Source organism: Dendrobates tinctorius, unplaced genomic scaffold, assembly GCF_039654945.1.
Source record: "Dendrobates tinctorius isolate UK_male_01 unplaced genomic scaffold, ASM3965494v1 ptg000117l, whole genome shotgun sequence".
NCBI lineage: Eukaryota > Metazoa > Chordata > Amphibia > Anura > Dendrobatidae > Dendrobates > Dendrobates tinctorius.
This window is the reverse complement of record NW_027361785.1, coordinates 40,324-52,936: the sequence shown is the minus strand read 5'-3', so window position 1 is coordinate 52,936 and position 12,613 is coordinate 40,324. Positions and strand designations below refer to the sequence as shown.

Genomic DNA, 12,613 nt, shown 5'->3' with positions numbered 1-12,613 from the left:
ATGGAAGCTGAATCGGCACGCAAGAAGGCGGAATTAGAGGTCCTGCAGAAGGAATACGAACATGCAGCAGCCATGGCAAAGCTAAAGGTTTTCCAGCAATCCTAGGTGGGAGCCCAGGAGACAGCCTCAATTTGTGTGAATTCGACACGGAGGACCCACTTAAGCGCACAAGAGACTACGTGCTAAGCCAAGCCAGCGAACCACTGACCACCATCAACATTCCCGTCAGTACCGATCCCTCTCCAAGGCATCAATATGTCGATCCGCTTGCAGCTCCCAGCTTTCAAGGTCAGTCCAATGTACAACAAACATTCAAACCCGAACCTCCTTCATGTGTCAATACACGGCCTGCCCCTACACCTCAGCAAACACCATTCGCCAACGTCTACATGCAACCTAACTTGCAGCCAAGGCACTACGCTCCCGACAACTGTGTGGTTCCAGCCCCGCATACAACAGAGATCATATGCCACAAACCGGTAGCTGGTCTAAATGCCTATGCCACTCCATATCTTCCCATGTTCTTGAACCATGAAGCTACGACCCATGCTAATAGCATCACTCAGCCAGCAAATGTTTCTCCAAAGTCAGAAAGAACAGACATGGCCGATCTTGCGAGATACATGATACGCCGAGAACTCACCGACACCGGTCTCACAAGGTTCGACGACCAGCCTGAGAATTACAGAGGTTGGAAATGTACCTTTAAAGCCGCAATTAGTGACCTTGGCATCACTGCTGCTGAAGAGCTGGATCTGCTAATTAGGTGGCTCGGACCTCAATCCACGGAGCAGGTCAAGAGGCTCAGTTCCGTCCGCATCAGTAATCCAGCAGCTGGTCTCATGGCTACACGGGAAAGACTAGAACGTAGCTTTGGCAGTCCTGAAGCCATAGAGAATGCACTGTTTAAGAATCTACAGGATTTCCCCAAAATATCTGGCAAGGACAGTTCAAAATTCCTAGAGCTCAGTGACCTGCTCCTAGAGCTCAAGTAAGCCAAGGCAGACACGCACCTCAGCTACCTGGATACCGCTTGGGGCGTTAACTCAATAGTTTCTAAGCTGTCATACAATATACAAGAGAAGTGGGCCACTATTGGGTCAAAATACAAAAGAGCCAATCAAGTCTCCTTTCCTCCATTTTCATTCTTCTGTGATTTCATCAAGGAGATTGCAGAGTGCAAAACTGACCCCAGCTTCTGCTATGAAGAACCCAGCAGCTCTGCATCATCCCCTAAGTAATAATAATAATCTTTTATTTTTATATAGCGCTAACATTCCGCAGCGCTTTACAGTTTGCACACATTATCATCACTGTCCCCAATGGGGCTCACAATCTAAATTCCCTATCAGTAGGTCTTTGGAATGTGGGAGGAAACCGGAGTACCCGAAGGAAACCCACGCAAATACGAGAAGAAAATACAAACTCCTTGCAGATGTTGTCCTTGGTGGGATTCGAACAAGGCTGCAGCGCTAACCACTGAGCCACCGTGCTGCCCAAGAGTTCGTGCTCTCACAACAGTAACCGCAGAGGTTCGGTGTCTGCAAAAAAGACAGAAGTTCTGCCTACACCGACATCAGCACCAGACAAAGGTGAGAAGGTGGAAAATCTGAACCGCCAGTGTCCAATTCACAAATTGCCACATCCCCTGAAGAAGTGCATCGGCTTCAGGAAGAAACCCCTTCAAGTACGAAAGGAGCTCTTGAAAAAGTTTGGAGTATGCTTCAGGTGCTGCGCCTCTACCGAACATCTTGCGAAGGACTGTCATCGCCATCAAGTGTCTAGAGTGTGACAGCGAAGATCGCATTCAAGCGCTCCATCCATCACAGCCTGACTCTGCGTCTACACCTCCCACCACAAGCCACGGCGGGGAGAGTTCAGACCAAGAGACAAGCCAAGTTGCGGTATCTTCCTCATGCACCAAAGTCTGTGGAGAAGGTCTTCTAGACAAGTCTTGCACGAAGATTTGCCTGGCTAGGGTATATCCAAAGGGTCATCCAGAGAAGGCAGTCAAGGTGTACGTTAGTCTTGACGACCAGAGCAACAAATCACTGGCCAGGTCAGAACTCTTCAATTTGTTCGACTTAAAAGGCGACGTCTATCCTTACACTTAACTCTCTTCGAATCGCTCTCCCTCTTACCAAACTCTCCCCTCTCCAATCTGTCTTGAATGCTGCAGCCAGGATCATATACCTCACCAATCGTTACACCGATGCATCTACCTTGTGCCAGTCATTACACTGGCTACCCATCCACTCCAGAATTCAGTATAAACTTATTACCCTCACCCACAAAGCCCTCCATGGCTCAGCACCACCCTACATGTCCTCCCTTGTTTCAGTATACCACCCTACCCACGCCCACCGCTCTGCTGATGACCTGAGGTTAGCATCCTCAATAATCAGAACCTCCCACTCCCGTCTCCAATACTGCTGTGCTCCCACACGTGCTGTGCCAATTCTTTGGAATGCACTTCCCAGGTCAATACGATTAGTCCCCAATCCCCAAAATTTTAAGCATGCCCTGAAAATGCATTTATTCAGACTGGCCTATCACCTCAACACATTAACCTAATCTATCCCTGTGTGGCACAGCCAAAAGTTTTACTATAACCAGGTTCCCAGCATCATGTTCCCACATGCTTTATGCATCCATTAGCCCTCTGTGTCTGTACTGTTACACACTTAACATTATGGCTGGTCCATACAATCAGGGCAACTGTTACCACCCACCTATCATGTCTACCTCTTTCCTCATAGACTGTAAGCTTGCGAGCAGGGCCCTCATTCCTCTTGGTATTTGTTATAATCTATGTGATTATTGTTATGCTGTAATGTCTATTGTCTGTACAAATCCCCTCTGAAATGTAAAGTGCTGCTGAATATGTCAGTGCTATAGAAATAACATTTATTATTATCATCACACTTTGGGCACCTGCAGCGGCGTTATAAAAACCTCTGGAAGAAGGGCCAGTGGCCTCATAATAACTTCTCTTGAGAAGGATGCCATGGAGATACCACTACCTACGCTTGTTCAGTGTAACCAAATTCCATTCAACAGGGAAGAAATCCCAACGGCAGAAGTCGCTCTTCAGCATCCTCATCTCGCAATGTCTGCAGTGACCAGACAAAAGATCCAAGCAGCATCTCCTCTTACAAAACGCTTATCACCGATCACCATGACTTATTCCCCCCCTGAAGACCTACGTCATTACTGGACGAAGGAGAAGTCAAATGTCACCAAATGTCAACAACAACCATCTGACAATTCTGCAAACTGTAAAGCGCTGCGGAATATGTTAGCGCTATATAAAAATAAAGATTATTATTATTTAATTCAAGTCTGCTTTATCCTCGAGACAACAACACTCGATCCTTCAACCATGGACAACTCACCACCTACAGAGTAAGAAAAGGTGATCATCAGGGTCACGAGCATCAAACCCACCGACGACAACTATAACAGCTGGGTAGCTCCCTCACCTCTTCCCATAAGGTCTGAGTTGCCCAGGGATTCACTGCAAGCAACTGCTAAGATCCCAGATTTTGAATCCTATTGCCATCACAAGCCTGGTCAAGCCAGAGCCGTACTAGACCTCAGTGCCCAAAGTGAGAGCCCTTCTTTCAACAGCCTGTCTTTCACCGATAGTGCTAGTGTTCTCCCCACGCAACGCAGCTTCAGCACACTGCCGGATGTCGAACAAGACACGTTCACTTCCAAAGCATCACCCTGTGATGACCTCGCTAATCAATTTGGGCCAAGAGTCTAGAAAGGATCTTGAGCCAACCTGCATTACAAGTTGTTTGTTCAAGGTGCCAGTACAGAAGCTGAGATCTCATCACCCTGGACATCCTTCCAACTGGTCAGTCATCATGCCTGCTGACCTGAATTTCAGGTTCATCATCTGCTGGCTTCTTCGAGCAGGAGTCACATGAACTTGGTTTTGTCACTGGACTCTGCCACGGCGGGGAGCATACCTTCGCATGCTACTGCTGTGCTAGGACACAGGATTATCAGCATCCAACTGAACTTTAACTTTCTCTTATATCTGGAACTTCTACTGATGGATTGGTGGAAGAGTTGGCATGTTGCGACTTCCCCAATCCGAAGATGGGTTTTCTGTTGGACTCATTTTTATTCAAGTTCTACGTTTTACTACAAGTATGGACTTGATTTCTGCATTATGTTGCTTTGTTTTTCTTCTCTCCTCTCATTGCAGGTTTCACGATATCGAGGGACAGAGTCATCTCCTTATCTCACACAAAGACTTATGAAATCTGATGATTTCAGACGGGGAGTGTTGTGTCCCACGAATGGGAACAACATGTAATGTATATTTCTCTGTGTTTAGTTCTTCCTCCAATCAGCAAATTTCCCTGTTGTTGCTAGGTAGAATTAGACTGTGTGAAAATTGTCCCTTTGTCCCTCCTGTAGTTGAGCTCTGAATTAGGTTGCTCCTCCCTTCTTCAGTTTAACCTACAGCAGTCATTACTCAAGACTCATGTGTACTCCCCTGTACAAATTACCCCTTTTAACCTACTGTTCATTGTAAACTAATACAAGATTTTGGAAGAAAACAGCATCGTTTCTCCTGGTCTTTCTACAGTTGCATTGCCAGTGGAGTTAATACTACTGAGGACGCCAGGTTTTGTGAGTACAAGTTATACAATTATCTAAGAAGCTGATCGTTAGAACGCTTGGGACTCGCAGTCATCAGGAAGTCATCAGGAAGAGTCAGAATAAGTAGCATTCCTAATCTGTCAGACTAGGAGGGAGGGTACAGCCTTCTAGTTAGCTCACAGATTTTTAATTGGATTTTGTTCTTTGCTCTGGCTGGACCATTCCAAAGTTTTGATCTTTTTCTGACAAAGCCATTCTTTTATTAATTATTGAATGCATGCTTAGGGTTGTTGTCATGCTGAAAGGCAAATTTCCTCTTCATCATTTTTTAGCAGAGATCTGAGGATTTTGATGCAAAATGTATTGATATTTGGAACCGTTCATAATTCTTCCCATCTTGACTAAAGCCCCAGTTCCAGCTGTCAAAAAACAGCCCCAAAGCATAATGCTACAGTACCTCCTATTTGCTTCACTGTGGCTATGGTGCTCTTTTGGTGATGCGCAGTATTTACTTTGCGTCAAACATATCTTTTGGAATTATGGCCAAAAAGTTCACCCATTGTCTAATCAATTTTTTTCCCACATGCTATTGTCAGACTTGATGTAGATATTGGCAAACATAGCCAAGCTTGGATATTTTTCTTTGTTAGAAAAGGCTTCCATCTTGCCACTCTACCCCTCAGGCCAGAGGTATGATGAACCATGGGAGATTGTTTTCACATGCAGTGCACAGCCAGTACTTGCAGAACTTCCTGCATTTTCTTTAATGTTGCTATAGGCCTCTTGCCAGCTTCCCAGACCAATTTTCTTCTTGTATTTAAATCAGTTTTTTGAGGGGCGTCCAGTTCTGGGCAATGTCAATTGTTATGCAAAATCAAAGCTACTTTTTAATAGCCATATGCACAGTATTACATGGTATATCTAATGATTTGAAAAAATTTTGTACCTTTCTTCTGACTGATCGCTTTTAACAATGAAATCCCTTTGCTGTGTTGTAAGCTGTCTACAGACCTTGGCTTTTGCTATAAAGTGCATCTGCGAGAACGTCATGAAAATCCTATTACAATAGCTAAACTTTATATGAGGTTAATTAAAATCACTGGAAATGGTGGCAGCTGTGTACTGAATACTATTTTACAAGAGTTTAAATGTAATTGGTTAATTCTAAACACAATCAAATACCCAATTAGGGTTCTCTCACTCATGTAACCAAATTATTTTAGGTTTATTTCTCCCCAGAAAATGATTTTAGTATCATTTTCAATGGATTTGTACAGATTATGGGTGGAAAAAGTTTTGAATTGATTCTTCTTGGTATGATTTTTTGTGCCCGTGTGTACTTTCACTCAACAAAACTATTCTTCATAGAAAGGAACATTACCCAATTTTACAATCTAATTTCTATATAGTTCTGCTTTGGTTACGTGTTGGGCGCACAGGTCCACAATTCATTTCAGAACAGATGCAAATTCTGCCTTAAAATGAGGTGGGCACTGAGTGCTTATTATATCACCAGAAGGGAATTTTATACATTGAAAGGAAAACCGGAATAATTATATAAGGTGTCTGAAAATATCACATAAACCATATTGGAATTCTCAATATTCTTATACAGTATATAATTACCTGCTTCTTTGATTTGTGTTGGCAGAACTTCTTTGCCATAATCATTCATTGCTATACATTTGAAGTCAGTAATAAAATCCTTCTCTTCAATCTTTTCAAAAATCAATTGTCTTTCAAAGAATTGTCCTTCAGTCTCTGTAGTTGCTCTAGTTAAATTAAATGTATGGTTATTGGTAGAAAGCAAGGATTCTAGCGAAGTACAGTACAGGAGGGACAGACACCACAGAAGTGACGACGATCGATCTGGACCGTCACGATTTACATAGAGCATGGGAGAATTTATAAAGGTTTTTGAAGGGTATACAGGTGGATTCAGGGGGTTATATACCTCTTTATGCAATGAATGCATGAATGAATGCAGCAAAGGCGCTGATTAAGGTGATAGTCATGTCACACAAGAAAAAACTGGTGACATGCTCCCTTTAATGTTCTTCTTCTTTGTGCAGCACACAGATGAAGCCGCAGCATGGAGGACAATATAAAATACTACAAAACTGAGCTGCGTGGCTGTGAATCCAGCACTCAAGTATAAAACATAAACATATTCTGCAAGCATCAACAGGAGCTGTGTTTTACTGTGCTGAGTGCTTCTCTGCTCCCCTTTGCATAAAGTTTAAAAGGAGCTGAAAGTAACCTGACACCTCAGGTATAAGTGACTCAAAAATGGAGAAAGCATATTTCTCTGCTCTGACTATATAGTCTCTGAAGATGTATTGGAAAGTTATTTTTATACTTGTTTGTACTGATTACTGAATACTGTTTGTATTGATTAATACAAAGTTTGTTCAAATGACAGTGACCATTTAAAGGGAACATGTCAGCACATTTTGACATTTGAAAGCAGTGATATTGCTGTATAAGCACTTGGCCTCCAATAAAAGTAATAGCCTTTTTATGGAGATCCGGTGTGTCAGTCATGAGAAAACTAGTACAGAAACCAGAGTTCATCAACATGTCCCAAGGGCATTTCCAGCCTGATATCAATATGGTTTCTACACTAGGTTTCTCATCAATGGTATCTACTAAAAAGGTATTAGTGACAGGCAAGCACCTATACATTGATACTACTATTTTCATATGTAAAAACAAGATGACAGTTTTTTTTTTTTTTATAGAAAGTCACTTGTCATATTTTATACCATCTAAAGTTTAAGATTTTTTTTGTTGACTAAACCTATATGGGAAAATATGGGATAACTAACCTTGGACAAAATATATTTTTTTTTACTAAAACAAGATATATTTTCTACAAAACAGTATATTTTTTATTATCAATAAAGGGGTAATAAAAATGTAGCACAGTGAAATTGTAATTTGAGTTTATTTTTTAGAAGGAAGAAGTAATGTGCGTGTACATTAAACCTAACGCTATTTCTGGCCATAATATGATGAGTATCCTTCATAATTTAGCAGTTTCCTCTCTGTAGGCAAAAGTAATCTACAGCAGCTTTATTTTTGTGTACGTGGCCTGTTTTCCCACCAGCTTCTCCTCTTCTGCCCTCCATAGATTTCAATAGGCAGCACCTGTAATTTGATCCCATAGTGAAGACAGAACTGAAGACAGATTTGAGGAGTGCTGTCATGCCTGTCCGGTGTCTCGGCGCCACCCACCATCCATCCATCATGATGCCCCTGTGCGTCGCTGCATCCTCCTGTTTTGAATGCCGGCGCCCGCGCTGTGACAAGAGTTCTCGGGCATGCGCAGTGCGCGCTGCCCGAGGACCAACATTAGGCTAATGCGCCTGCGTGTTGCGGAGGCCCCAGCCCCGCAGTGTGAATACATCATAACATACTGCGGGGCGGGATTTGGGGCCTCCACAACATGCAGGCGCAATAGCCTGATGTCAGTTCTCGGGCAGCGCGCGCTGCGCATGCCCGAGAACTCTTCTCACAGCACAGGCGCCGGCATTCAAAACAGGAGGATGCAGCGACGCACAGGGGCATCATGATGGACGGATGGTGGGTGGCGCCGAGACACCGGACAGGGATGATGGACGGATGGTAGGCGGCTGATACAGGGGGACACAACATACCTATGGGACACATTACAGGTATGAGAAGCTAGTTATAAAAGTCGATCATAATATATAGCACTGTGTGCTTACAATTGCTCATTTTGCCTTTCTACCCAGATAATTCTTCTCTTTTCCATTTGGTTTATGACATCACATGACTGAAAACTGACTAGCTGTATCTAACGCTTCATGTAGAAAAAGCAATTTTCTTTGCAGTCATAAGTCACAGCAAAAGAATATGTCAGGGGGTAGAATGGAGCATCTGGGTCAGGAGTTAAAGAGGGGAATAACAAATGCAGGGAAAATAGACTTCCTGTTTCTTTATAGAGCAGAGAAAACAGAACAATTATATGGGTAGAAAGGCAAAATGAGCAATTGTAAGTAGTGATGGGAGAATCCAAACAGTAAAGCTCGGGAAAATCATCTGAGTTTTCTGAGTAGAACTCAGATGTTTTTTCATATTCTAGTCTGAACCTATCCTAAAGAGCATAGCAGGAGTCTTGGGAGCTGTGCGGCAGTGCTGAAGACTCACTATCTCATAGCTCTTGCTAGCTCTATTGATGAGGCAGCATGGAAAAAGGAGCACCTATCTAAGAGGGACCTCACAATGTCATCTACTGTTAGCTTACTGAGTCTTTAATTTCGCATACACTCTCTAAAATCAAATAAAAGTTACTTACTGTAACAATCCCTGCGTAACACGGCGATCTTTTGAATAATTGTTCAGGAATGTGTCATTTGCCAACCACCAAACCAAAAGATCACTATCACCATGGCCTGCAAATACTTTGCATGGAATGACTAATCTGGAACCTTGTAAAATATATGAAAAATAATCATCAACTAATCAGTGAAATAAACTCAGAATAACAAATCTGATAAGAACTGAATAGGGGGAATGGTAAACTGAAACAAAATATCATCTCTACAGCTATTTGTCATTTCTTCCATATTCCAAGACTTGTATAACAGTAATATGACCTTCTGTATCATATCCATCATACTTGGCACAATCCTAAAGCCGAGGTATCATACCTATGGCAGCCGCTATAGCCTTGCGATTAGGATTCAAAATTACTGGGTGTTGTCCCTTCCATTGTTCTAAAATAAAAAAAAACAAAAACAATTGAATAAAACTGTTAACAGGATTAGAAAACTGCAATAAATTCTACAAGGATGCAACTATTTTACAACTAGGTCAAAAATAAGGTCATCATGACAAGTTCCGTTCTTCTTTCAAAGCACAGCTTGTACGGGACGTTTCCTGTGTGGTCAGTATTTGTATGACAAGGTCCTTAAATTAGTAATTACCAATAATCCGAAGCTGGATAATCCTTGAAATGCTGTAATCTACATTCTCAAGGGAAAACGTTAACTGACATTTGTAATAGCCTTCATCATCATGGCCGACATCATTTATCGATGCAGATGTTGTCCCATCCAAGTATCTGTATTTGGAGCCGTCATTAGTCATAGGTTGTCCATCCTAATAAGAAAAAAAAAAGATTTAGTTATGCATTACTTTTTTTTAGGCTGGGGTAACACTAGCGTTGATTCTCTCATGCAAGAGAATCGGGCTGATCATGCTAATGACACTTTGTCAGAGTTTGAGCCAAGTGTTATCTTACTTGCGCATGAGAAAATCGAATCACATGTGCTGAGAAGATGGAGAACTTAATTTCTTTATCTTCTCCATTGTCTCTGTGCAAGCACATCGGACTTCACTCGAATTTGAGTGCAGTCTGATGTTTCACACGCACCCATTGACTTGTATGGGTGTGCCTGGTCCGATCACCGTACAGTATAATGGGCCCCACATAGTCCTCCATACAATATAATGGCACCACATAGTCCTTAGCACAGATTAATTGGACACACATAGTCCTCCTTACAGAATAATGGGCCCCATGTACTCCTCCATATAGAATAATGGACCCAACATACTGTAGTCCTACATACAGTATAATGGGCCCCACATAGTCCTCCATGCAGAATAATGGGCCCCACATAGTCCTCCATACAGTATAATGGCTCCACATAGTCCTCCATACAGTATAATGGGGGATGGTGCAGGCGTTGCGGGTCAAAAATAATTACCCTGCAGGCCAGAGTTTGATGTGTGACTTCATGGCTATGTGCACATAAAATCATTTAAATTCAGAAGAACCGAACGCTTCTGGAAACTTTTGAGTTATTTTTACTGAAGTGTCTTTTTAATTTTGTCATTTTTCTAATGCTTTTGGCCGCCGGCGGTTTTTTGGAGGGTTTTCCCCCATTGTTTTTGTAAAGTCCCTCTCACAAGATCTCTATCAATTAGCTTTTGAGGACTACAGCTACAAAAAACCTCCAAAGCTATGCTCACATTGAGATTTTTTAGGAGTTTTTTTTTTTTTTTTTTTATCAGATTCTCTCCAATATCCTTGTCAAAAATAGCTGGAGCCTAAATTCCACCAATGTGAAAAACACCGTAAATTTTCTCTTCCAAAACATCTTTAGCGTTTTACAATGCCAGCAAACTGCATTAGGTCTTAAGAGGTCTCATGTACATGTGAAATATATCCATACTGTAAACTGAGATCCACAGCACGTCAATTTATGTTTGCTACGTAAAGGCTGAAATATACGGCTTTATCACACCTTTTTTGCAATGTTAACAACATTGGGTATCTCTGTGGGACCTCTGTTGCTGAAGGTCGACAGCAAATATGTTCTTTGAGAATGTGGCCTAGAAGACTCTTGGAAAATTTTTCCAGATTATTTTTATGTTTAATACACTTTGCTGTTCATATGGGTTTTTTAGCTGTTTTTTCTGAAGAGGTTTTGCAAAGGGAGGTGGAAAAAAGAAAGTGAATGTTACTTCTATGAAGTAGATTCTGAAGGAACGCTCTCCAACCTACCTACTTTCAAGTAATAGAATGCTTTCAAAACCACTTGAAAAAAATAACTTTAGGAATTGAAAAACTGCTTCAAAACCTCCCCAAAATTGAGCATTTTCTAAAGCTGCTTGTGCTTGAAAAACTCATGTTTTCGGAAAATTTAAAAAAAAACACAGAACATACCATTAGGGTATGTGCTCCTGGCATCTTTTTTCAGGCAGATTCTGACCCTTCTTTACCAGTTTAATTTCAAGGTTGATATATAATGTAGAAAGAGAGTGTATACTGTCTATGTAATGATATGGTTCCTGAGGGAAAATGGAGAACTATTGCATACAGTGAAAAATCATACCTTAAACCAATTAATTGTCATATTCATATCTTCTGTTATAAAATAGGGTAAAGCTGGGCAAAACATCTCAAACTCCATGTTTTCAAAAGCAATTTGCTCATATTTAACATAAGGGAAGGAAGCCGGTGTGTCACTCATGACATTTAGAGACAGTGATATTTCCACACAGTAGGATGCATTTCTGAAGAAAAAAACAAAAGTGAAATTAAGCTTACTTGATGTATGCATTAAAAGTTTTTGATTGCTACAAATTACATACAGTAATCAGGCTTCTAGGAAATCTTTGTAAATGATTGTATATAAATAAGAATGTGTAGGCAGAAGTCATGTTGGACAGAACCGGATAAGGTGACTGATGTAAGCTTACAGAGTGGGGTGGATTCTCTAAAGGTACTGTCACCCTTAGCGATGCACCAGCGATCCCGACCAGTGATATGACGCGGTCAGGATCGCTGGTGCATCGCTAAGTGGTCGCTAGTGAGCTACCACACAGGCAGATCTCACCAGCGACATAGCAGGGGTCGGGGGTCGCTACTTACCTGTCAGACGAGGCGATCCTGACGTCCTCCTGCCCGCGTCCACGCGTCGCTTGTTGGCGCCACAGGAACCCAGCAGGAAGCTGACGACGAGAAATGGTCCAGGATGTTCTTGCGCGATCAGCGATAACCAGCGTGGGAGCGGTCGGAGGTAAGTATCACACATAGCGATATCGCTAGCAATATCGCTATAACGTCACAAAAACCAGTGACGGTATTGCGATATTGCTAGAGATATCACTAAGGCTGGTTTCACATTCGCGCTTTTTAAGCGCACGCACGGCCGGGGGTAGCTCCGCCCCCGATCCGGCTCTCTGCCCGGCGTGCCCGCCCCTTCCTTGTAGCGCCGCCTCCTAGCGCACAGCGGCGCCTGCGATCGGCGCACCCTATCTTTAGCATAGGGTGTGCAGATCGTGCGCAGGCCGTGCGCTAGTTGCGCTTTGACCTGCGCTGCGCACTTTTGACGGTGCGCCGTGCGCGCCAAAATCCGAAAAGTTTGATTTTGGCGCGCACGGCGCACCGTCAAAAGTGCGCAGCGCAGGTCAAAGCGCAACTAGCGCACGGCCTGCGCACGATCTGCGCACCCTA

The 12,613-nt window shown here is 42.6% G+C and overlaps 1 protein-coding gene across 1 annotated transcript in view; it reads right to left on the bottom strand.

Moving 5' to 3' along the window:
* The window catches only part of IL1R2 (interleukin 1 receptor type 2), a 47,293-nt gene that overhangs the window by 18,256 nt on the left and 16,424 nt on the right, over positions 1-12,613 (bottom strand). The window contains exons 4-8 of the mRNA XM_073590451.1: positions 11,490-11,670; positions 9,573-9,747; positions 9,297-9,362; positions 8,942-9,074; positions 6,247-6,392 (exon numbers count right to left, since the gene is read on the bottom strand). Of these exons, the coding sequence (XP_073446552.1) occupies positions 6,247-6,392; positions 8,942-9,074; positions 9,297-9,362; positions 9,573-9,747; positions 11,490-11,670 (701 nt within the window). The remainder of the gene's footprint in view (positions 1-6,246; positions 6,393-8,941; positions 9,075-9,296; positions 9,363-9,572; positions 9,748-11,489; positions 11,671-12,613) is intronic.